The 27,051-nt window shown below is 39.7% G+C and overlaps 1 protein-coding gene across 7 annotated transcripts in view; it reads left to right on the forward strand.

Moving 5' to 3' along the window:
• Nucleotides 1-27,051, forward strand: part of Nebl (nebulette) — a 352,705-nt gene that overhangs the window by 215,074 nt on the left and 110,580 nt on the right. For 6 of the 7 annotated variants that reach the window (XM_057787023.1, XM_057787026.1, XM_057787027.1 and 3 more), the window contains 3 exons: nucleotides 24,160-24,300; nucleotides 26,475-26,562; nucleotides 26,655-26,726. The exons of the other annotated variant lie outside the window; for it this stretch is intronic. In XM_057787023.1, coding sequence (XP_057643006.1) covers nucleotides 26,482-26,562; nucleotides 26,655-26,726 — 153 coding nt within the window. In that variant the 5' untranslated portion in view covers nucleotides 24,160-24,300; nucleotides 26,475-26,481. The remainder of the gene's footprint in view (nucleotides 1-24,159; nucleotides 24,301-26,474; nucleotides 26,563-26,654; nucleotides 26,727-27,051) is intronic. 7 annotated transcript variants of the gene reach the window in all.

A 27,051-nucleotide genomic window follows, 5' to 3' on the forward strand; every position in this document is an offset into this window, starting at 1 on the left:
CTTCAGCAATGGGGTCTTACCATCCAGTTCTGGTGGGCAACCAAGAGCAATGACAATAGCCTACATTATTTTGGAGGTCTTCAGAACCTCCTTGACTGATAAGTCTGGGGAAGAGATCTTGCACCTGACCCCGACCTTTTATTTGGCAATCTTTCAGAGAAGTTTTGAAGATGATGGTTTGTAGCAATTACTCTGGAGTCTTATCATCATGAAAAGTTGGCTTTTGGGGTCATTTGGTGACTAAAAAACAGGTACTATGTGGAGTCACATTTAACAATTTATAAATTTGCTCCCCCAAAAGATATTTATTTTAGATTAGAAGGGTCTGCATAGGCATTGGACTATGAGTCATCAAAAGGCCCATACATTTCACAGAAAACCTAGTTCCTGCCTATGCCATGGCAGACTTGAGAGAATCAGAGAATCACGCTTCTTCCATCGGGTTGTGCTTTTTCTTTTTTCTTTTTTTTTCAGTCCTGCAAATTGCATGTATTTTATGTAGTGTTAATGCAGCAAGTATCTAATGTTCCTAATTTATGCAGTTGGATATTTCATAAATGGAGTTTCTGCATGCAAGCATTTATACACATTAATATTTATGCAAGTATTCAAATAAATGCAAAGGCATCTGTCTGCATATGTGATGAAAATATGCATATGCATGAACATTTGTGCCAGGGGATAAGTCCCTAAAGTTAGTCATTGCCGAGGTTACACTTTTCAACTTTTTACCAAAAATTTCCTTGGCTAGGAAAGGCATGTAGAAAAATAGCACAACCATTAATATTTACAAATAAAATTATTTTATTTAACTGCATCTAGTAGGTGTTAAAAACAAAGTCTATTGAAACTCCTTTTTTTATCAGTGATAGGATTTCAACAGCATGTTACACTAAGTAACAATTTTCACTAAAACATTCATTCTAATAAACTGCCACACAAATAACAAACTGTTAGCAATGAAAATTTTGTGTGAATGACTGTAAATTCTATGCCTTGTGGTACAGGAACTTTCCCCAGGTTGAGACCCCCAACCCCATGTCTGGGCCCTCTCTCTAGGAGGCCTAGAGCCTTCCTAGAGCTGCCACAGAGGACAAGGGTTGATACTCTTGCTCATTGATCTCCAGCTCTCTGTCCTATATCTTCGTCGGCCTAAAGGGGGTTCACTTTGATCTCTTATACTTGTAGTTCTGCTTTGTCAATTTATTAAGTTCAAGAACAAAGTGGTTTTTTTTTTAACTTTATAAACTTATTTATTTATATACTGATACATCTCCAGCCCCTTACGTTAACAGTTCATGGTAGACTAAAATAAACAAAATCAATTCTGAAAGATGTGTTAAAGATCCTACACCCTCCCCCCTCCAGCATCTGAGGCATTTAAAACCCACAAGCTGTTTGGAAGGGACTGAGAATCACGGTTTTTTTTTTTTTTTTTTTTTTTTTTTTTTTTTTTTTTTTGGTCATACTTAAACCGCATCTTTCCATGGGAATTCTGGTGCATTTATTCTGAGCCGAAGTGCTGGATGGCACATCTTTTCTTCTGGGAGAAGAAGAGTTGAGAGAATTGTGGATTATTTAGATGTGAATCTGAAAGCAATTGTTTGTACAGAGTTGTATGTGTTTTTTCAAGGTCCCCTAGAACTTCTTTCCCATCATTCATTGGTGAATGCGGATTTTAATTTTTGTGTTTCATAGAGAATATGAATGTGACTCTATGCAACAGGCATGGATAGTTTATAACGATGCAAATATAAAATAGGCATAGATTTTCATATTTTCCAGCTGATGTTTCTAATTAGGGTTCTGCATTGATCACAAATGCGCATGTGTGCCATTCAAGCACAGAGTCATTTATAAGGATCATTTTCTTGATTTACTTGACTCTCTTTATTTTATTGCAGAGAATTTCTTTTTCTGAGGCAAGGTCCCAACAGACATTTCAGGCTCTGCCTTGAATTTACAAGTCATCACCTCAGTTTCTGAAGGGCTAGGATTGTCGGCATGTGGCACCATGTCCACCTTGTTTCCCTTTCAGTAGAAGACATCTATTTAGGCTCAAAGCAGGAGTATCAAGTGTAACAGCTCTAGTTCAAGAAGGAGTTGGCAGTGTTGAAGGCACAGATGGAAGTCAAAGTGAGGAAGAGGACAGTGGTATGGGACTCTGAGAGGAGAAACTAAACAGGTGACATAAAGAGCTGCAATTGCCTTGAAGGCAATGAGAACCATGGGAAGTTTTCAAGTAGATGTGGGACATAATTTGATTCTCATTTACAAAATAATTACCTGGGCTAATACTTTAAAAAATGGATTGTGTGATGCAAGAGAGACAAGGTGACAGGGGGCTTTCATGACCAGCACAGCAGAATGCCAATAAAAATGGAGAGAAGGCTACTCAGGTTGCACGTTGAGTGCAGGGTAAACAAAAACACGGAGAAAAAAGACCTGTGGGTGATGAAGGGGTAGGGGAGCTTCTTCTAGAATTTTGATTTGAGTGAATGGTTAATTGGTTAATTAACTTAGATTAAGAAGACGGGGGAAGGAAGAAGTGAGAACATTTGACTGTTTTACTTGTTGCATATGTACATCCAAGCAGAAGCAGCCATGAAACTCTTATGTCTAGTAGCCAGGGACAAGGCAGGAAAGGAGGTGTAGACCCGGGAATCAGCAACATCTAGATGGTATTTAAAGGCCTGGAAGGAGACTAAGTCCCTCAGGGAGAGCGTCAACAGAGGTGAGAGCCAGAGTCAGGGTACAAAGGGGTTCTCCAGCCGGGGGAGGTCTGGTAAGAGAACACATAGAGCAAAGTCTAATGAGATGATCAAGAATTAGGATGGGACTGGAAACAGAGGTCAAGAGAAGAGGTGCTGGAATGGGAAATGATGAACAAAATGATGAAGAGGGACAACGTGTTTGAGAGGTTTTGCTATAAAGAGCATCAGTTGTCTACAAGTGATGTAGACTGGCCTAGGGTGATTCTCAGAGAACGTCTCTCTCTTTTGGTGTGTATGTTGTGTGTGTGTGTGTGTGTATGTGTGTGTGTACCTGTGCATGCAAACAGACTAGAGGAGGACACTGAGTGTCCTGTTCTATCACTTTTGAGACAGGTCGCTTACAGAATCTGTTATGTATCTGGCAAGCTCCAGCAACCTTTCTGTGTCAGTCCTCTGTGGCACTGGGTTTACAGAGGCTTGCACAGCTGCACCTGGCTTTTTACATGCATGCTTGGGATTTGAACTCAGGTCTTCATGTTTTCAAAGCAAGTGCCAGCACCCCCCTGCCGGCTCTTCCTCCATTCTTTTTATTTGTTTCTTTGTTTGGTACTGGGATAGAGCCCAGGAGTTGGATCTTCTAGGCAAACTGTATGCCATGGAGCTGCATCCCCAGCTTCTGTGTTTCTTTGTTTCAATACTGAGCACCAAGTGGTTCAGATTTGCTGCTGTATCCATGTGTGGTGCTTTAAAAGTGGTTACCTGAAGCCGGGTGGTGGTGGTGCCTGCCTTTAATTCCAGCACTCCGGAGACAGAGGCAGGTGGATCTTTGTCAGTCTGAGGACAGCCTGTCTACAAGAGCTAGTTCCAGGATACCTAGGACTGTTACACAGAGAAACCCTGTCTCAAAAAACCCAAAATAAATAAATAAACAAACAAAAACAAATAAATGAATGAATAAATAAAAGTGGCTACTTGAAAAGAACCAAACCTTCAGTTTTTCTGAACTCAAAGTAAAAACCGATACTCAATTCAGATATTGGAAAAATATTGTTGTGGATCATTTAAATATACATTTTATATCCTCCTCAAGTAGTACTGATAAAATTTTATTTCTAGGATGGGACATACTGTATATTGAGTTTTCCAGAGTTATCTTTAAAATATAAAAACTATTTGATTAATAATTTAATATTGATTCTATATCAATATTACTATAAATTATATTCATTATAATTTCAAATATTCAAAAATTCAATATAATATTCAAAATAATTAATATAAATTAAGATACTAATTTGAACAGATTGAATTTAAACATATTACTAAATTAGTTTACTGGACTTAATTTTTTTCTCTTTAAGAACAACTTCTAACAAAGTTAAACTTAAATGTAGATCACATTGGCCTTCTTTCCTCCAGTCTTTTATCTTTCTCTTTCAATCTAGTGTCGGTGTAGTCCAGGCTAGCCTCAAGCTTTCTATGTAGCCAGGGTTGACTTTGAACTTCTTTTACTTTCACTTTCCAAGTGTTATAATTGAATGCCTGAGTCATTTCACTCGGTTGATTTAGCACTGGGGATTGAACCCACGGCCTTAGGCATGCTAGGGAGACACTTTATTAACAACATTAGTCCCCAGCCCCTCCACACCCTATTTCTATTGAGAAGATGAAAAGCTCACATTTTATGTATACACTTAATATACCCATCTAAAAATGACCATACTTCCAAGGAAGAGCTGGGAGAGAGTGCAAAACATGGCCCCCGAGAGTTTCTATTATTTGTGTAGGGTCTCAAGGCAATAAGATTGGAAATTGGATTCTGGCTCTGTGGCCGGCTAGGCTGAGCCATGGCTCCGGCACCGCACTAAAGCCATCTGTACATCCTTTCTCTAAAGACATTTTATGTTTTCATGAACAGAGGGCATTACATGATGTAGTTGAGATTTTAACTCATGTGGCTGAAATCATGATTATTGTGATACTTGATGAGCTGGGTGTGGGCCTAGCCTTTAATGACGGAACCATCTCATCAGCCCTTGTGGTACGTGCTGCGACTGCTTTTGCTTTGGTTGAATGGTGGCTCCTCATTCTCAGTCGTGCTCCTGAAGAGCAGTCAATTCGTTCATGTTACTCCTTATTCCTAGCTGATGGTCTTCACTCTCTGTGTAGTAACATCACCTGCTGCTGTGCACTTCCCCATGTTGGACAATATTCTCTCTTGTTCTTAGGAGAATCAAGCTTTCAGTAAAATCCCAGGGGAGAACAGATCTATTTGTTCTTATAGAAATAATTTAAAGTTAATATAAATTTAGAAAGGTTAAAGTTTGTAATCAACTTCCGTGACCTCTCGGTATCTGAAGGTCAGCACATCTGAAACATGAACTCTTTCCCCATCCCCGTTCCCCTTACTCTTCTGAGTTTCTTATCATGTTAAGTGCCCACACTAGACATCCAGTTGCCACAGGAGAAAGCACGGACCCCTCTACTACTCAGCGGCAGCCGCAGTCATCAGTCATGTCACAGAATTTTCTGACTCTCTTCCCTGTCTTTCTACTGCCATGGCTCCTTCAGTCTGTTACCATTTCCAGTTTCCCTCTTTGCTCTCATTTAGTGGTGGCTTCCACTCCCCCCATGAACTCTTACCACTCATTGTGAGCTTTTTCAATAGAGGAGGCTCTGTGTCTTCTGTCTGTGTGTTTAGATCTTCAGCAGGAGCTTTCACTTGATGGACAGGAATATAGGCTATGTGTCTGTTTTAATCACAAACTGAAGCTGACCCGTGCTTACCCTCCATCTGCACTCTTCTGTCCTGAATATTGTCAGCACAGCCTACTTAGCACTAGTTTTCAGTTGAATGGTGCAGAGTTGGCAGTAATGTTCCAGACTGTTGAGAATGCAAGACCTCATGCCACCCCCGTTTACCTGCCCAGCTCTCCTGGTCCCATCCAACAGTTCCTGCCAGCTTAACTCAACCAGCGAGACACAGATTTCTTTCCTTGAACTAAGTACTATAGTAATATGCCTCTAGAATATAATAGGTGATACTATAGTGTCTTGGGACCAACAGGCTGGTTTTCACACAGGTATATAGGCAGAGCATTGGGCACACTCTCTATGTGCCGGCACTTACCTTAGGCAAGCAAAAACGGGGGGGGGGTGATTGGCAGGAGAAGGGACTGTAAAAGACAGAGAATTTTATCTAATCAAATAATGCCTTTGTTTAAGGCCTCTCAGGGAAATTAGTCAGGTTTCCTAGAGGGTTGCAAATGCCCCTCACCTGCAAAGTCATGCCTAGAACTCTGTGTTACCACAAGATCTTAGTGTTTTCTTCAGCTCTGCCCCCAGACTGGCTATAATTTCAGAATAAGCCTGTGTCAATCTGCCCCTGGTAAAAGGGGAAGAGTCATTTCCATCTGTGATGGAGCAAACGACGCTAGTGGGCACTCAGGCAACGTCTTACATGTCTGATGAGGAGATACTGGTATTTTTATATGGTATATAGGATTTCATAGGAGGCAGAATGGAGAATTTAGTTAAACAAAAATGTTCTTTACTGATCTGTCTCAATTTGCTAATAACAGGTGTCAGAATGGCGAGGGTGTGCGTTAAGGGTGTACCTGTTTATGAATGACCCCCATGAATAGCCAACAGGTTCACTCCTTCCAGTCTCCCAGCTGAGTAGAGGATTGTGAATAACCTGCGAGCTGTTGAATAGTAGGGCTATTCTATTCTTATGATTATTCTATTCATATTACTGTAGTGCTTAGAAGAAGAAACACTGCTAAAAATATCGTCAGTTCAAATGAGCTTTCTGGGTGTGCATTTTCTTGCATGACCCCATTGCCAATTTGGTTCCCTGTGAACTCAGAATGCTGTGATCTCAACAGCCTCTATTCTACTTTAGAAATCTCTTCTGTGATTGCTATCTCTGGAATTCTACTAGTAGGTTCAACATAGTTTGTGAAAGTTTCTTTCCAAACTCTTGCTAGTATCTGCAAGGTACTTAGCACGAACCAGATTGCTTTAGGCAAAATGAGGGAAATCAGAAGAGCCACTCTGGAAGAAGACAGACTCGCTAGACAAAGTGTAGACGTGCAGTGATGGACAGAAGAGAACTGGTCCAGGCAGAGGCTTGTAGGGAACAGGGCTCCAGATCTGTGAGAGAGGAAAATAAGCATTGGCTTTGTACCATGCTCTGAGGAGCCGTCTTAACGTTGATACAAAAGGTCTGCACATACATGAGCCACAGAAGAAAGGAGACTGACCAGTAAAAGAAAAGCAGGCAATGGTCTGTGTTGTATGTGACCACTTCTGTTCCATATATATATATATATGCACATATGTGTTTGAGTAGCAGCAGAAGACATATGATACATAGTGACATTGACTGCCTCTGGAAAAAGACCCTAGGAACCAGGCCTGGAGAAGTATTTTAAAGTTTTATGTACATTACTTAAATTTTCTTCTTTTAAAAAGGAGCTAGATAGATAGTTTCTAGGCTTAGTCGTAGCCCTAGAGTAAGTGGCACGGTGGGGAAGGAAGCTGGAAAAGAGGACGAAGAGAGGAGCCAGGGAATCTCGGTCATATTTTCTGTTAAGTTACGTAGTTCAGGGCTCTCACACCTTCAGTTTTAGTGCTTCAGTTGGGTTGCAGTTGCGTTAGCTCTTCTTGGCTGACCCGAAGCTGAACCAGCATTTATATATTCTACGAGGAAAATGCTACAGTGTTCCAGCAAGAATACGACACCAAACCGCCTCCACCCACACCCCTTCAATTGCACATACTCCATTCCTTTAGGAAAAAGAATCTTACTTAAAAAATACTTTAGGTTTATCTCGGGAGGCCCTGTGCATTCTCAATCTGACTCATTTAATCAGAAAGATCTTAAAACTGGGTTGGAGAGACAGTTTGGTTAGCAAAGGTCTTGCTGTGAGACTTGAGTTCAGATACCCAGGGCCTTGTAAAAAGCTGGACATGGTGATAGACACCTATAATCCCTGTGCTGAAGAAGTGGACACAAGGGAGCCCTGGGGCTTACCAGAAAGCGTGTGTAGGTGGATTGGTCTTCTGCAGTTCAGTGAGAGAGCCTATCTCACAACAGAAGGTGAAGAGTGCCTGAGACTACTGATGTCAACTTCTGACTTCACTGTGCACACCCCATACACATGTGCACACAAATGTGGGCCCCTCCCCCCTCCCCAAGACGTGACTAAGGTCATTTATGTGCTTGGCCTCTTTCTGGGTTTTGTTGTTGTTGTTGTGGGTCTGGACATGGGGGCTCTGATTTACTATTTCAACAAGATACCCTTAGTTTCATACTTTTTTGTACAACTGATTTATATGTCTTTACAAAGGGGCATTTTTGTGTTTTCTTTATTCAGTGCACCTTGTAAGGGGCTATTGGCATCTAGTAAATATTTTATGAGTTAGTAATCAAGGTGAGGATGGAGAAAAAATGCCTATCTTTCTTCTTCTAAAGTTTTAAGATGAAAAACTTCATGGTTCAAGAAAGCATTTTAGAATGGATTCAAATCTAGAGTTTCTCAATGTTGGGATCAATGGCATCTTTGGCCAAATAATTCTTTATTGTGGGCCATTCACTCTTCTGTATGTTGTGGGATGGCTGACAGGGTCTCTGGTCTCTACCCAGTGTTGCTAAATATCTCCTTGGAGCAAAATAGTACTATTTAAAAATAGTCTATTTAAAATTTGTAGTTACTGGGTATTCAAGGATTGATCCATATGGAGAAATAACTCTTCAGATGCTAGAAACCTAGTTCAGGGGCCAGGGAAGCTTGCACATTACCTTCATATGGCCTGTGAACACAGTGCCTTAGAGAGGAGCTAGGCTGCAGTTCACCCAGTATTGGTCTCCACATTTTTTTTCTGCTTGGTTCTTGGATAGGATAAGGTCTTAGGTCTAGTAGGAAGTCAGAGTTCACCTGTGTCGATCAAGATCAGGTTGTTATAGCCTGTCAGCATGCAAGAGAATTGAGTACAGATTTGGCTGGCTTCACCCTCAAATCAGCTGTGTTCTGGCCACTTCAAATAGCCCATGTAGAAATCATTTCTTATTAATCTGAGATGAGTCAGGTGATTCTTCTCTGAATATATTGACTAAACATTCACGGTGTTGCTCAAGCATCGACCATGTGCTGGGCAGAAAGTGCTTTTGCTTTCCCCACCCCCACTCTTCCCCAGTTCTCTATTGCTGTGGGGTTGGGATCATCGTTTTGTTTGCCACTATTCAAATATTGTTTGCCTTTTTAACCAGAATAAAGCTTTCTCTTCTAGTCCATCCATTAAGCTACCTGATTTGCGAGAGGCCAATTATAATTAAAAAGAAAAGGAGCAATCAGAATGGCTAGGATTTTCAAAATTTCAAAATGCAAGGCAGGGCTCCACACATGCACGCACATACCGTGCATTCTGGAAGCTCGCCTCACCTCTCTGTGCATTCATTTGTTGCCCTACAATGTATTGGCATGTCAGCTGCCAAGAGAGTTCGTAGAATTTCCTTCCTTAAAGGTCTTTAAAAATAGAATAAAATACCCATCTGTCCAAGATGGTGTTGGTACAGCCCTGCTGATCAGAAGGAATAAACTAGATTTTTCTGTCAAGGTTCATTTCAGTCTTGAGTGCTCTTAAGTGAATGACTTTGCTTTTTGGTGTGGAGGGGGTTATGGAGTAAAGTAACGCTGTATGAATTTATGGTGTATCCCTGCACACATCCTTCTTACATAGAGAGGTCCTGTCCTGCTTTTAATGCTGCAGAAGCACTTACTGTATTTGGAGCCTCGCATCCATTGTCTGAGGTAGGTGGGGCCATCTTGGTGTTGGGGCACAGGGAATCTTTTTTTCCCCCTCATTTACTTATTTGGTTTTTTCTCTATGTGGGTATGTATGCACATGCCTGTGACGATCAGGTGACAGCTTGCTGGGGTTATTCTCTCCTTCAGCCATGTGGGTCTGAACTCAGGCCATCAGGTTTGGTGGTAAGTATTTACTCACTGAGCTGTCTTGCTGACTGGCACAGAGAGTCTTGAGATGCAAGGACTTGTTTGGCCCAGGTTCCACCTTCCTCCTGTGGAGGGGAAAGCCTGTCCTGCCCAGTAGACTGGTCTTCAGACACGTGCTCTCTGTCTCGTGACCCGTGGCTTGTTTGTGGGTTTTGGTCTCTCACAATGTCTAGACATTTGATTTGTAGCCATAAAATTTTAGAGTCATAACAATTTTGGGAACCTACTTAGGGAACTATGGTCTACTTTATTTTGGGGGAAAGGTATGGCTTTTAATTAGATTGTAGTCAGACTTGATTACAGCCTCACCACCACCCCGTTCATGTATATTTTTATGTAGCCTTGTATATTTATAAATGTGTTGTGCTTATGTGTAGTTATATGCATATTAAAATGTAAATTTGTGTCTATGTGGGTATGTATAGCTGTGCATATGTTTATGCATGTACACATGTCTGTGTGTATGCTGGTGTGTGCTTGTTTGGGCTCATGTATATAGGTAACGTGCTTTTGTGTGCACACATATGCATGCATTGGTCCAAGTATAGCTGGAAGGTGAGTAGCCTCACCTAAGGGGAAGTATGAGACATTCATAGAGTTGTGCCAGTGGCTAAGGGCCCAGGGATTCCAGAGCCCGAGCTCTGTGTGGGTGAACCGTGTTCAGGACTGGATTCCTGGAGAAGGGGCTGTCACTCTTGTGAGGACTCAGCTACTGCGGGACAGCCAGCAAAGCAGGTGGAAGAAAATGTCCTTCTTGCTGTTATCCTCACCTCCTGTTCCTGGCTCTGGGCTGGACTTCCGAGAAGCTGAAGGGAGAGGGAACAGTATTTAGGAGTCTCCTGGGAAAAGGAGCAAGTGGCTAAAGAAGATGGAGAACTGGGATGGAACAAATAGAGAATCAGTGGACTCTCTCTCTCTCTCTCTCTCTCTCTCTCTCTCTCTCTCTCTCTCTCTCTCTCTCCTCTCTCTCTCTCTCTCTCTCCCTCGTGTGTGTTTGTGTGTAGTTTCCTCTTTTTTTTTTTCTGAGTTTACCTTCAACTGGAAAAATTTCACGTGGAACAGAGTTAGTAACCAATTTGGTAAATTTTCTTACCTATTCGATACATTTAGGGTCCTGAATTACAAACAGGCATTCCCCTTGTCTATGATCATCTCAGTATGTTTATAGAGAAAGATAAAAAATAGTTTGCTGGCCATGGTGTACCCGTACTCCCAGCACTCAGGATGATTGCTAGTTTAAGGCTAGCCTTGTGTCCAGAGTGAGACCCTGACTCAGATAAAGTCTTTCTATCATTTAGATTAGGAGCCATTGCTAGTAGGATGCCATTCCTTCTATACCTGAAAGTGAACAGTTTATTCATGCAATTTTCAAAGGGAAAATGCAGTATTTTGAAAAAGCCTCCGGCAGTGCTTCAGACACTGCAGGACACCAGATGCTGAGAAGTGTTACTTCTGTGAGGCCACGCTCCTTGTTTTGGCTAATTTAAATGCTGCTTTAATGTTATTTTACTCGCATGTTTTGTATACTGTTTTATCTACAAAATGTTTCCTGATTTCCAGAACCAAAGTTCTGACATGAACGACACCGGAGAGATACTAGTCTGCTCCCTTGGAAATTGTCTTGTTTTTTCCTTTTTGTTGCCTTTGATTCATCTGCCTTTTTTGTTTCTGATGTGTAGGCCCGTGTGTTATGCACTCTGTGCTCCTCTTGTACTGTGTGACTGTTGGAGGATGCAGCCTTCTAAAGTTGCCTCCTTCTTCCTGCTGCTCCTGGAGAGCACTCCTGAGGCATGTGGCTGTCTGCCTTGCGCCTCTGACAGCTTCATTATGTGGCTAGGCTGTAGTTTCTCCAACCAGTCCCTTGCTGATGGGCATTTGGGCCATTTCCAGTCCTTTGCCATTACTAGTGTTACAATGAATAATAATGTACATTTATCATCCCATGTTTTTGCCCGAATGATACCCTTGGGGGTTGATTTTTATGAGAGAGACTGATGGGTTAAAAAGCAAATGCATATGCAATTTTGGTAGATATTGCCAAATCCCCCCCTGTCACTGGGCTGAGCTGTTTGTGTTCCCAACAGTAATATATGACATGATCTGTTCCTCCTCAGTCTTGGTAACATAGTGTGTCATCAAGTTTTGGAATTTCTGCTCTTTCAAAGGGTGTGAAAATGGGGCCGTATGCTTCAGCTTTTATTGCTCTTGTGATTTTAAAGGTCGGATCACTTTTTTTTTCCTGGTAGACGGCCATTTGCAAAGTTTATTCCTGGGACTCCAGCTTCTGTCCATATTGAGATGGCGTTTAGTTCCCTCTTTGGCTTTGGCTTTGGGCTGGGGATGCTTTCTCACTCTTAAACCATAAATGAATTCCCCTGTGTTTTCTTCCATGGTTTCGTATTTTACATTTAGATCCATTTGGTACAGGACACGAAGAAGTCCGTTCCACTGATTCCTTTCCCTTCGGTGCCCTATAATCACATCTTTGGGAATCTGTCTGCTCTGCCACATGCTTCAGTGACCACACCCTGGCCTATTTCCAACTGTCCATCCATTCTGAGGACGCCTCAGTGTCACACAGCTCTACTGACAGAGAGGGCACCATGTGTAGCAAAGCCTTTTTAAGAGGAGTAGCAGCCTGATCCCACGATTATAGGAGTGTCTAGTTCAAATGGGCATTTTTGAGATATCATGAGCAGGCTACCTTTAGTCCATTGTACAATGAAGGAGGAAGGGCTCAGCGAGGTTGTGTGAACTGATCTGAGATCTCCCAGTGAATTATCAGTGGGACCAGAATGTATGTTCTTACTGTGTCGTATGATTTTTCTCAGGATGCTATGATTTTTCTCAAAAAGCACCAGCAACCAGGCTCTCAACAAGGACCTGGTCCAGATAGTTTAATTTCTCCTGCTGTGTAATAGTTGTTAGTTTTGACTAGTTAGGATGTTATATAATTTAACTTATTTTAACCATAACAAAAACAAAAACTGACCTTTAGATCTAAGTCTTAAAACTTTTGAACTGGGAAGGGAGAAAAAAAAAGCCAGAATTCTGTGATTTAACCCCAAAGACGTTGCTTTTGTTTATTATCTCCAGGATTTCACCTTTTCTTTGCTCAAACCTCCCTTTCTTTCTGTCTCTTTTTCTACTTTGGAGATAGGCTCTTGCTGTGTAGCTCAGGCTGGCCTCCCACCCTTGGTTTTCTTATCTCGGCCACTCCAGTTCTTGAGTGTTAAGATTATTTGGTATGGTAACACACGATCTCGGGATTTTTCCATACGTGATCTGTTGCTTTATTACAAACATGTTAAGTGGAAACAATAATATTTCTTAAGCACTTACTTAGAAGCACTGATTTGAGTGCACTTCAAATATATTATTTTCTCGCCGTTAAGCCCATCTAAGATGCTGTCTGTGTAGCTGCACAGCTCTCAGTGGAGAATACTTGGCTTGGAGAAATTCAATGACTTTACCCCACCCTACAGAGTGGATAAATGACGGTGTTTGGATTGTAATTCCTGTGTTTACTCAGCATCTGTTTTACCCATGATGCTGTGTCCTGCAGATATTATTTTGGATACTGTTACCATATCATTATTTTAACAGACCTTCTCATCCTTATTTCTTTATCATGCTCAATTTGAGTCATAATAATGCCTTTCTTTTTAACATAGTTAAGTTACTTTTGTCAGATTTTAAGAAGTTATAAATATCTGCCCCTCAGATATTATATATACAGTATTCTCAGCACTGTGCCTGCAGGCCAGAAGAGGGCACCAGATCTCATTACAGATGGTTGTGAGCCACCATGTGGTTGCTGGGAATTGAACTCAGGACCTTTAGAAGAGCAGGCGGTGCTCTTAACCACTGAGCCATTTCTCCAGCCCCCTGCCCCTCAGATATTAACAGGACCTTTGTTTCTCTCCAAGAAAACACTTTGAAAATGAAATAAAAATTGAACAATTTGGAGGAGGCCAGCATAAGAGAAAAACAGTCATTAATTTGATATCAAAATTTGCATGCTACCTCATCCCCCAGCAAGTTTTCCAGGTCCACAGTGTCTTAGATTCCATATTAGCAACGAAATGTCTGATGCATAGTAAAGAGCAGCAGATGTGTGACCGGTGTGGAGAACTGCGTACAGCCCAAAGTAAATAAAACACTTGCTGCTTGAATACCTTCCACTTCTAGCCTCACTCTGCCGTGCATGGTGCATTCATTATCACGTGACACCAGTAGACATGTGAGGAAGATAAAATCCTCGCTGCGACTGTGGACTTGCTGCTGTGGGGAAATAGTGCAGAGAACATAGAAAATGGCAGTGCTTTGCCAGCATTTAAGTTTTTATTCTGGACTTTCCCTTTTATTGGCAGATTTTTATAATACACAGTATTGGGTGTAACGTAGATAACTTCTTTCAGATGTGTCATGTACTTTGATCACGTCCAACGTTGTTCTTTCTTCTGTGCCCATTCTCCTTTTCTCCTCTCCCTGTCTCCTCTCTTCTCTGGCCTCCCTTTTACTCTAATGTTATTCATATATCATATATATACATATGTATATATGTGTGTATATGAGAGAAGACATGAGATATTTGTCTTTCTGCTTCTAGCTTATTAGACATAAGATCTTGTGTTGTATCTATTTTCTAGCAAATATCATAAATTTGTTCTTTTTATGACCCATTTCTCTAGTCTTATGAACAGAGTGTGTCTTCGAAGTTTTAGAACTTCTACTGTTCCAAGAATTTCAAGACAGAACCTCATATTTAATGTTCATTTCTCTTATTATTAACAAGGTCAACTATCCTTTTTTTTTTAAAAAAAAAAATGAAGATTATTCCCTTTCTTATACCCAAAGTAGCATAGCTGGATCACTTTTACTTTTTTGAAAAGCCCCTCTACTTTGGGTCTGGTATGTTGAGTTGCATCTTTTCTATTTCTAGTGTCCGTAGGGCTTTCATCATGGAGAGATGTTAGACTTTGCGAAAGGCCCATTTGGCATCTTCTAAGATGATCAGTTCATTTCTTTCCTTGGGTAAATTAGTGTGACATGTTACATTTACTGATCTGTTTGTGTTGAAACATCCTTGCATTCAAGTTCATTCAAGGAAAAGCCTATCATACACAATCAGCATTTCACCCAAGAATGCAAGGGTGGTTTGATGTGAAGAAGTCGTTAATACAATAAAGTTGATGTGCTATTGAGAGGAATCAAAAACTCATAAAATATGCAGTCTGACCCTGGAAAAGCATTTGACAAAGTTCAACAGTCTCTAAAAAACCTTTTTTTAACACTTGGCTTAAATGCATTTTTGCTATTTCCCAGTAAATTATGAACATTTATCATTTTTATAGCCGATCAGGGTATGTGAAAGGTTTTAAAAGCTCTTTGTGTACACAATATGCCTTTTTATTTTTTAAGTTCATAATTTATATAATGGTTTTCTCAATGAGTACTTTTAAGGAAATATTCTATTGATGCTTAGTTCTTGGAAATCAGTAAGAAACTGAAAAGAGAGAGGGTTTGCTTGTCTTGGGAGGGATCTTGTTTCAGGAGGTACCTTATGTTGCGTGTGAAGAAGCCTCAGTTTCCTTTTGAGGATGGATTACTTTTCTTGAGGAAATGCTGTTGGAAATGGTTGTGTGTACCTACTTGAAGACTTGGCAGTGACTCTCCCAGTCAGTTTCATGCTGTAGTATCTTCCTCTTCACAAGTTAGCTAGTAACTGTTGCTCCACCTTAGCTCACCTCAGCCTCAGCACACCTATTCTGGAGCTCCTTTCCCCTTTGACTGACAGCAGCTCTTAGCACCCGGCCCTACCTTTCTCCCTTCATTCTTTACCCCTTGTCTCATACATCCTTAAAGTGTCTCAGATCTTCATCTTGAGTAGCTTTAATGTCCTTGTCTTAGATCTCTATCCTTTGCCTATACCCGCTGATTTTCTTTCCTATTCCTTCAATGTGTTCTCCCTACCCTGGTGCTAGATTAGTTTTTTAACATTGCACTTGGATACCAATACCTACATAGTATGTCATGATGGAATGATTGATAAAAATGCCTGCTTGACATTTGAAGCCATATTGTCTGCTTTTCACGAGTCCTTTCTGCCCACATCTTCCCCATGTCATGCTGAACTTGCTTCTTTTGTGGCCACAGTGTGTGGTGTCATTGTCTATGTCTGCAGTGTCTTCTGAGCTCCTTTCTCTGTTTAGAAAAGCGGAGTCATCATTATAATGTGTGTATGAAACTAGAATTTTCCTAATAGTTTTCTTCCATTCTTTGAGCCCTCGCAGCACTCTGTGCTTAGATTGCATCTTTATGTTTTCTCATTGTGTGGCAGTTGGAACAATGCCAACTGGAGAATATGAAGAAGCCATTACATTAGAAAGCCTTGAAGAGAAGGCTCAGTTTCATTCATTTTTTCTATTTCCTGCAATTATTTACCATAACAAATTTATACATAGTTGAAACATTGATATTTTGAATTTAATATTGAACATAATATTTATGTATGTATGTACATATACATAAAATCCAATACACATCTTTTATTTAAGACCTATAAATGTTATTGATTTGTTGTTGAAACCAGAGTTTTTAAACATTCCTTTCGTAGGATGATAATACCTCTGAAAACATCAAACAGAGCTCACATAAAAGATAGTTGTGTGGGCCATCTCATTTATTTTTCCAAAGTAATTTTTGGTTTTCACATTTACACTAATATAAATCATTTAACTAAAATATCACTTGAAGGATAATAAAATTATTATTATGCGAGCCTCAAGAGACAATGTTAATTAAGTTGGAAGATAGCATTAATGCTTAATAGGATAACTATGTCCCTATTTTTGAAGACATGAAAACTTTATATTCTTATACTGAGTCAAAGTGCCAGGAATTTTTGCAGTAGATTGAATGTTATGATAAATAGCAGCTCTTTAAATCCTTGGACAGTGACTTTTTCTGAAAATCAAGCTGGAACTCCCCATTAGATCTCCATGGAGATAAATGCTTAAAAGCCTTTCGAGGCAGGGTTCTTGGCTCTATCAGAACTTCCTCTCTGGCTAATTAGATTTATTTTGATTTTGAATACAGAGGTATGAAACACCAAGTGTGCATGCATCTGTCATCAGTCTTATTTTGGGGGACACATCTCTGTTGTATGCATGTGGAATATAAGCTATGTATACTTTTCATGTGCATGAGTTCAGGGTATATTTTAAAACTAGGCTCTGAGAAGGTCTTTGTAGTTGTGTTTCCACAACTATTTTGATACTTTTTTTTTTCTTTTTGATATCAGTTTCATGTAGCCCTGGCAGGCTTCAAACTCACTATGTGGCTGCAGATGACCTCCTGTCTCTGCTTCTCGAATGCTAGGACTACAGATGAGTGAGATAACCCGTCCAACACGCTAGCTCTGGAAACGGGCTTTCTAAATGCCTTACTTCATTAGCGTGTTGAGTTTTCATTTTGTTGTTGTTTGTTTTGATTTTGATTTGGTGTTTTGAGATGGAGTCTCACTATGGAGCCCAGGTAGCCTCAAATGCACAAACTTCTTGCCTCTTCCTCTCCAGCTCCAGGATTACAGGTATGAACAACTGTGGCCATGTGCAAAGCTTAGAATTTGATTTACAATCACAGTACAAGGGGAATCTTTACAAATACACTTCAGCTGTGTACGTTCACAGTGTTGAGCACACAACCATGTGTATGCATAGTGAGGGGATAAAATCATACAAGAGAGCCTGGCTTGAGTCTCCTTTTGGGCTTCATTCCTGAGAGTATGTATTTTCTAGGATTTATGAGTATTGCATGAGTGGAATGTAAAGGATCTGAGCAAGTCATGGGAACAAGTTATGCTTGCATACCTCAAAATGCCCACGGTCAAATCTGGAAGATGGAGCCAGGTGTCCTGGCTCACATCTGTAATCCTACCTAATCAAATCTAGCTTAAGGCGAGAGAGTCACAACTTGGAGGCCAATAAGCACCACATAACAAGTTTAAGGTCAGTCGTGTAAGTATGTGAGGCCCTGTCTCAAAATAGCATTCCGAAAGGACTGTGCATACAGCTCAGCGGTAGGTGCTTGCTTAGCATATATAAGGCCCTAAGGTCGATGGATCTCCGGTACTGCAAGGAAAAACGAAACACCAAAAGCATAAAACATAAACTTCAGAAGAATGGCCTCTGGTTGACTGGCATTTCTTGGTCCGTGTGGTGTTATATATTGGCTCTCGTTGTTAATCATTGTGATGTGCGGTTGTCAGCTTGGCATGTGCATCTCTCATTAGGCTAATGAACTGAACTTTTTAAAAATTAAAAATGTATTTTCTTATTGAAAAAAATTTAAAACCAAGGAGATATGAATGCTAAACACTTACCGGTCCACTACTGTTTAGAAATATATTTATCATTAAGCATTAAAGTTTCTCAAATTAGGTTCTTGCCAGACCAAGGATCTTCGAAATGGTTGTCTATTTTTGCCATCGCTTCTAATTCCCACAGTCTTGTTATCAGAGATCACAGGGACCAAGTTGTCTCCATACCACGAAGAGTACTCTCTTTAAAATAACCGTCAATAATGACAATTCTTTGAAGTTGGAGATTGGGAGAGATGACAGAAAATAATACTATCACCACCAGAAAGGAATAAAAGTCGCTGAATGTTCACTGCTGTCCAGTCTAGCAGGTCTAGCAGGTCTAGTAGGTCTAGCAGGTCTTATACACATTGAAGCAGTTAAGACCTGGGTTTGCATCTTTTATTGTGAGTATTTGGGTGAATTACCACTGCCTCTTCCAGGGTCTTCATCTGTGGAGTGAGCGCTGGGAGAATTAGGTGAGATTTTACATACACCGAGAGGGCAGAGGGTGCCTGAGAACTCTCCACTGTCCGCCTCCATATTCACATAGAAGTCATCTCTCAAAATTCTCAGCAGAGCTGGGGTGAGGGCTAACACAAATCATTTTCTGTGATGTTATTTTGAGAGTCAATGTTCTTTATTTCTTTTCTATATTATTCATGACTCCAGCAGTTTTCAAGTATCCATTTGGTTGGCTCCATTAGAAAATTTGGATATGCTGTGAAATTATAACGCTCACGGTTCAAAATCTTTTCTGGGGAGTATTTGATAATTTAGTTTTTAAAGAAGGGTCTATTTCTATGAAATACTTCTGTTCTCTAAATGGTGATCAACATCTCTCAAAGTCTCATAGTTTATAATGACTTTGCTTTATAATTTGACTTTAAAAGTTTTATCTAGCTGCTTATTATCTGTGAATAAATTGCTCATGTGTTTTAAAATTTGATTTATGAATTAAAAATGGGGGCATTAATGGAGGGTAGCTATTTCATTATTTGAATTTTTTGCTACTTAGGTAGAGAATTTAAGAGTGAACATCCTGAAAATTTCTGATATTTTAAATACCATTCTTACCAAGAATAAGAAATTATGGAACCATGCCTTTACTGAACTTAATTAAATTGTCATTTAAAATTTAGATCATTATAATGAAAATTTAAACGCTTAGTAAAAATACATTTCTATGCCGAGGATTCTGATTTAGATAGTTCTGGAAGCTAAAATAAATTGGATATTTTATTGCTTGCCTCTTAGAATGCTGAAATTATTAAGAAGTTAATCTTAAATGTATCTTTTCAGATTAAGGCATATACAATCAAATTAAAAAATGGTTAAGAATGTCTAGTCTTATGGAAATAGGGTGCCATTATTTAAATGTAATCTGTGAATTTAGGTGTGGCTAGTCTGGATTAGAATGAGGGTAGACTCGATTAGTTTTACTCAGTGATTAATAATATTATGGCTTAAAAAATACTGACAACGTTTTCCTTATACATTAACACTTGAGACAAACAATAGAGGAGAGACAGAGAGAGAGAGAGAGAGAGAGAGAGGGAGAGAGAGAGAGAGAGAGAGAGAAACTACCAGCGTGAGGTAAATTAGTTCTTGCTCTTCAGGGCTACTGATTATTTATTTTATGTACTTAGTTGTTGGTACTAATTGTTTTAAATCATCCCCACCTTCAGAGTGCTTTAATGAGGGAATTACTTTAAGATTTTATTTTTGATATTGTCTTCTATTTTAATTTCAAATGAAATCACTTCATGGAAATTGAAGCAAGACTTCATCTACTTGGTGCTTAAGGTTCAAGTACAAACATAATAAATATCACTTTTTTTAGCAGAGCAGATGAAGTTCTCCATTTTCCCATGTAGACAAATAAACTTGAAAATATTTATTTACACTGTAGGTTTTATGGAGTGAGTGATTTCACTTGGCTAATGATAGTAAGAAGGGGTAAAAGTTAAGTTCAAGGCACATAGGGAGAATAGAGTTTCTAAAGAGCTCTTGCTCCCACAGTTAATTCACCAGGAACCGTATTATTGATAAAATGTTGATGTGCCGGTGGTGGCGCACACCTTTAATCCCAGCATTTAGGAGGCAGAGGCAAGCAGATCCCTGTGAATTCAAGGACTGTTATACAGAGAAACCCTGCCTTGAAAAACAAAACAAAATAAATAAAAGTTCATGGCACACACTAACTTAAGGTTTTTTTTTTTTTTTTTTGGTGTATGTGTGTATTAGGTGTGTGTGTGTGTTGGGATAGGTGATCTCCATACACTGACCCCATGGGACTCTACCCTGAGGTCTGTGGCTGCATCTCTTCTCCTGTCCTGGCTCCTGTTGTCCTCAACAGTGTCATTGAGCCCTTCATCTCTCACTTGTGAGTCTTTGCAGTGGCCCTGGACACCTTCCCTCTGTTGCCTCACCTTGCTTCCCTCACCTGCCCTTTCCTCCCACGGACCTGTCCTCTCATTGTTTGCCCTGTGGATCACCTTGCTCTATACTCACACAACCCCAACCACATTTTCTGCATTACACTTTCCCGAAAAAGTGCCATGTCATCTAGCTTTCCTGTGCGCATGTCATTTACTGTTCTAATGGATGGTCTCTAAATGCTTTATGCCGCTCCAAAAGCTGTCCCTTTGCTTCCTTACATGGGAAGACTTCATATTTCCACGATTTGATGTACAGTGTCCCCAGGCATGAAAAAACACTTTCTTTAAGTTACTACGAAGTTGTTTGCTTTATTGTGCTTCCATAAAATTTATAAATCATATAAACAAACTGTGTTATGAATTAACTGGTAGAGCATCTATTTCTGAGTGCGTTAAGGAATTGCCAAGAGTGATTAAGCCCGCCCTCTTTCTCTCTCTCTGGCTCTGAATGGAGTGTTGACAGCCAGTGAAGAGCTTCTTCAATAAATCCATTCTCATGCTCAAGTTTTTCCAGATGTGAGAAATAATTAAGTCTTTGCATTTATTGGAGCCTTTTATGCTTTTCAGGCAGGAGCTGGCAGCTGTGATGGATTAACTCTGCCTGAGTGTGTATTTATTGTTTGGGGTATGTGTGAATGTACGTACATGTATGTGTGCATACATGTAACGCTTGCCAATAGTAAAACAAAGCCAGACTTGAAAATAAAATGAGAGGCTGGTTACAATGCATGCTAAACATTTTCGTAGCTGCCCTTCATAATCAGGGGCCCTTCTTATTTTTTGCTAAATGTTAAAGAGATGAGGATAGAAGATGCTAACTGTTAAGTGACATGTTGTTAAAAATATGTGATTCTTATAAAACACAAAATATGTACATTTCAACTATTTTAATGTATTAATAAATGAGGGGACTGGTAAGATATTACAATTGGTTCAAAGGTGGATTTGTGGAACCATAGATACATAAATAATAAGGAATGCTGAAATGAATTTATAAATAGATGTGAAGCCAATAATCAATTGTGTTCTCTAAGATAATTTGCATTTCTGTAGATAAGGATCCTTTGTATTGTTATCAATTTTTAATAGTTTGCAAATTACAAAATAGCCTAAATACAGTGAAAAGACAATAGTTACAAAGAAGCACTAGACAGGATACTCACATTTGCTAAAATGTCAGTGTCAATGTCTTTCACAGTTATTCCTGCCACATTCCAAATAGCTGGGGATACATAACATACATACTTACACACATACATATGTACATATACACACATACACATATATATGCTGTCATACACGCATATACACATATGTACACACATCTTCTTTTTGTGTGAAAATAAAGCTGTTTGATCTTGCCTAACTTTTCTGGTTAAAAGTCGTATTCAGATAATTCAAACCATTGAACTCTTGTTGAAGACTGTGTGACAAAGAGGATCCAATAACCAAATGAGGTTTAAAGGATTATACCCTTTAATAGGTGAGAAAGAACTAGGTCAGGGAGGTGGTTTTAGGGAAGAGCAAATGAGTTTTAGGGGAGATCAATGGACTCAGAAAGACAATTGACTCAGACAAAGTTTGTTTAGGGCTTGAGTGTTTGGTTTCTTCTTTGGTTGATGGAGATGATGCGAGCCAACTATGCTCCCTTTTGCTAGAGCCAATCTTTGCATAAATAAAAGAAGTGCCTCTCTCGGCTTCTGCTAATTCCCAAGTGCCTGTAAATTAAAACATCCTGCAGCGCGAGGCACCATATTTTAAGGTGTCTTCAATCCCAACTCAGAACTGAACTGTAATTTATTGTGATGCTTTATTAGGGATTTTCATATGTTAGTGAATTGTCTCCATATTGGAGAAAAGCAAAGAACACATTCTGTTAAGAAAAAAAGAAAGGAAGCCAGGTGGTGGTGGTGCACACCTTTAATCCCAGCACTCAGGAGGCAGAGTCAGGCAGACCTCTGTGAGTTCGAGGCCAGCCTGGTCTACAAGAACTAGTTCCAGGACAGGCTCCAAAGCTATGGAGAAATCTTGTCTCAAAAAACAAAAACAAAACAGAAAGAAAGGAAGGAAGGAAGGAAGGAAGGAAGGAAGGAAGGAAGGAAGAAAAGGGAAAAAAAAGAAAGGAGACAGGAATGGAATAAGTGTGGAACATCTGTTGACAAACAAGACTCTGGTTGCATGTGACCTTGGGGATGGATACCCAGGACAGGGAGGTACTGTGTGACTCACTCAGTATTGTAATACAGATGTGTTTCCTCAGCCAGGGACTGTGTCTCTTCACATTGTCATTTCTTGCTTGTCAATACTCATATGTAAACATCAAGCTATTCAAAGTTCAGCAGACATCAGAATTCTGATTACACAAATCAGCTCTTTCTTCCCACTGCAGGGCCTGGGATACCCCTCTTTATCCTTTGGAAGGATAAGACCCTTTTATAACTCTGCTTGTCTTGTAACTATGCACATTTACAGAGTGATTGGAAGTTCAAGTGATTTCCTTTTATTAAAGTGTCATTTTAATTTATGCCAAATTGGAGGCAGGAAAGGATTAAAGGATTTGCTGTAGAAGGCATGATCGAGCCAGATTTGGAATTCCATGGTTTCACCATGAAGAATGTGATCTCCCGTGTTGGTCTCATTCTGTATCACTTTGTGGAGAGAGGACCAAAGTAGAACTATAGACAATGTCAGTGAAGTGTATAAAAATAGACAGGGGCTTAGCAACTGTAGAGATATTCCCTTTGGGGGTACCCACTAGTTAAAGTGTGTATTAGTATACAACATTAAACTAGTTTTTTTTGGCGGGGGGAGGATAAGTATTTTTGAAATGTAATCGCTACCTATACAAAGAATACTTTTTTAATTCCCCCAAGTCATTTTTTAGCCCTATTGGCAGGAAAGCTTGCCTATGATAAAAATCAGGGCTTAAAATTTTTAGAGGAAACGTGACATGAATTTTATATTACACTCATATGTGAAGGAAAAGAAGACGTATTAAATCAAAAGTCATGATGTATGTGGCTTGCCAGAAAGTCCATTAAAGAGTTCACCAAGCAAATTTTGAATTTTTTTTAAATTTCCTTCCAGGGTATGTTTTATTCAGCACTGTATCTCCTTCAGCAGGCAAAGAACCAGCACAAGAGTGTCATTGTGTAAGAAGCAGGGCTCCAGTAGGTTCTGGACCAGTGCTCCGTCATAGCAGATCATTAGTTGTTCTTGGCCCTAAGTGTGTCCTCTGGGAAGAAAGCACACTTGCTGGGGGTTTGTGTTGGTTTTCTACACTGGGTCCCAACAGAGGGTCTCACACAGCTATACACCTACTTGTAGAAACCAAGCCAGTTTGATAACAACCCATATGTGTTCTTAGTCATCTTTTTACTTTTTATGTTTATTTTAAGACAAGGTCTCACTAAATTGCCCAGACTGGCTTGAAACGAGCTCTGTAGTTCGGACTGGCCTTGAACTTGTGATTCTCTAGCTCCTATCGACCAAAATAGCTGGAAAATTCTGATCCCAACCTCTCAAAAGATAAAAAAAGTGTTCATATTATGTGTGTTGTTTGGTTGTGTCTTTGAAACTTTTGTGCGTTAAGGTTTGAGGTTTGACTGATTTTTTTCTTGCAGCCCAGTAAAGAGTGAATAAGAACTCAGAGCATGATGGGAAAGGAGAAGGACACTGCTCAGGACTCATGTAGGCTATCCACCGTGGGAACAGACGTCACCAAACGCAGCACGAGCATTGTCATCGGAACTGGAAGCTAACAGGTGCAATTTGGACAGCTTTGGCAGGAGGTTTTTTTTTTTTTTTTTTTTTTTTTTATATATATATGCTTTTTAGAGGTTTGCAGGGAACGTTTCCAGAAATGGATCATCCATAGAAAGTATTTCATCCTTGAAGGCAGCACAGTAGAGTCTACAGAACATCAGCATAGTCTTCTGGGAGAGGGCGTGAGGGAGACAGTTACAGTTTACACTTTCTCCTCGTGGATGAGCTGAACGCACAAGAATTTCCTGTAGGCTGCTGTGACATGGCTGTTTGTTGTCTAAGGGGTCCTGATTTAGCATTCTGCGGACGTTTTTGGCATTTTGCTGGTTAAGTGGTGTCTGCGATGTCTTTAATTCGACCTCTCTTCAGAACTGTTTCATGGGAAAGCCAACAGTTGGAGTAGCAGTGCCGCGGCGCGGTCACATTGCACCGAAGGCAGCAGATGCTCTTAAGAGACAGTGGTGGGCAGAATAGACGGGTGAGATGAGGAAGAGCAGATTCTTGTTTGGGAAATGAGACCTTTAGCAAACTGAGGAGGGCTTTTGATTGGTGGTCATCACAGATCTCTGCGTGAGTCACTGTGCCACGTGGCAATTCCCGGCAGGTCTAGAATAGAATGGATTTGTTTTAGGTCATTGTTTTTTTCTTTTATCAACCATTTTTAAGCATTTTTTTGCCCTTTGGAATATAATTTGAGAAATAATCTGTTTATGATATCTTTCTCATGAGACAGAATGTCTTTCTCATTAGAATTTTCAGTTTAGTAAGGCTGGAGCATTTTTCTTTAAAAATTTATAAGAATAAGTACATAAATATATATTCAATAGTTAAAGTGTAAGATGTAAAGAGAAGCTCAGGAGCTTCAGAATGACTATTCGATCTCCGTAGACATTGTGGGATATATTGATAGTAGGTGTGGTTAGCTTCAGTGTTTTTTATTCCTTTTATTTGAAAAATGTTATAATAGTTTATTAAAATAAATTTAAAAGTAGATACATAATAAAAAAGTAGATACATATTATACTTGGTTACTTAGAATGATGTATTATTTTGGATAAAGATTTATTTTATATAATTAACTTAATTAGTCACCATAGGTTTTTTTCCAACATTGATCACTGATAAGCTATAATATTTTAAAAAACCAAATTTACCCTAAAATTTAAACAGCTGGATTAACACATGATGAGTGGTAGATTTTTAGAATTGCCTGATTTGACAACAAAGGATTTGCTGTGAGAAATATCTCCTTAATTACAGAACTAGTGAGATAGGCCACACTACAACTATGGTTGCTTAATTTCTCACTTTTCCAAGTGTGGAAGACAGTGAGACTAAAAATAAAAGGACTAGTGAGTTTGCAAAAATTCACACAATGAAAAAATGCAGAGAGGATGATTATTTTTGAAGTAGTGATGTTTCTAGAAGTCTTAAGTAAAATATCAACATATATTAACTTCAACTTCTCATGTTTAATGATGTTTACAATTAATGTGATGCAGTATTCCCTAATTTGAGATTAACAGTCATAATTAACTCAGAATAGATTCTTTGAAGTGGTTCAAAGGGCTTTTTGTAATAAATTATTAGCCTCTAATAAGCTAATATGAAGTGAGTAGTTTTGGGGGATGGGAGAAGCATGTTAAAAATCTCATAAAACATTTAATTTAAGCTAATGAAATGACTTTGTATGGTACAGATTCTCCCTGTGGAAACAGAGCCATGTCTGACATTCCAGAGAAAGCTTTATTTAGAACAAGTTGAGAAATTTTTGAGATAGCAGGCTTTAGGCCACGTTATCTTGGGTGTTATAGCTGAGTGGATTTCTAGAGTCTTCCAGTTCTCTTTAAGCCATGTTTTTTTAGATGAATTGAGTTAGTGAAGCATAAAAACATTTTCTGTCTTAAATTATCCAAATATGCTGATTGTAAGTTTGTCAACCTGAGCTTTGCCTCAGAAGATGCAAGTCTTCACTGGAGAGGCTGGGCCCGGCAGACCCCAAGCATCCTCCGTGTTCTCTGACACACCATTGAGATAAGGAGAGTGAGTGACATGAGCCAGGGACAAAGTCTGGCAGGCCTGTTGCTTCCAGTGCCCCAGTGACTTCGGAGCACAAGGGTGTAGTGGGTTGTGAAAAGGCACAGCAAGTTTTAAAGCATTAATATTTTGATAGGGTCAAAATGAAGATGCCTGTGTTTGAGGATGTAAAAGATGAGACCGAAGAGGAAAAGGTAGAGGAGGAAGAAAAGCAGGAGGACAAGGTGAGTGAGAAAGATTTGATTAAGAACAGAATGCAGTCCTCTAACAGACAAGGAGAAAAAAACAGTTCTTTTCTCTCTTTTATTTTCCATAGGTGTTTCTTAAGCCTGTTATTGAAGACCTAAGCATGGAACTGGCCAAAAAGTGCACCGAGCTCATTAGTGACGTGAGTGGCTTTACAGAGTTTGTCTTATTTGCTTTGTTCACAAGGAATGGCTGTGTGCAGAGCCACGGGGCTGGAGAGAAAACCCTGAGGTCATCTCTAGATCAGAGAACTAAGTCCAGACATGTTTGGTGGTTTCCCCAAGGTCATATCAGCAGGAAACTTCTGCTGCACCCATTGTCCTCATTCCCAATCCAGGTCCTGTCTCATCTAAAGTGTACAATCACCCTGGTCTGCATGGTGCTGAAATTAAACTCATACTGTTTGAGAACTCCCTAGACTTTAAAAGTAGCAGGATTCATCTTGGAAGGTGTTGAAATATGGAGCG

Source organism: Chionomys nivalis, chromosome 13 (assembly GCF_950005125.1).
Source record: "Chionomys nivalis chromosome 13, mChiNiv1.1, whole genome shotgun sequence".
Taxonomy (NCBI): Eukaryota; Metazoa; Chordata; class Mammalia; order Rodentia; family Cricetidae; genus Chionomys; species Chionomys nivalis.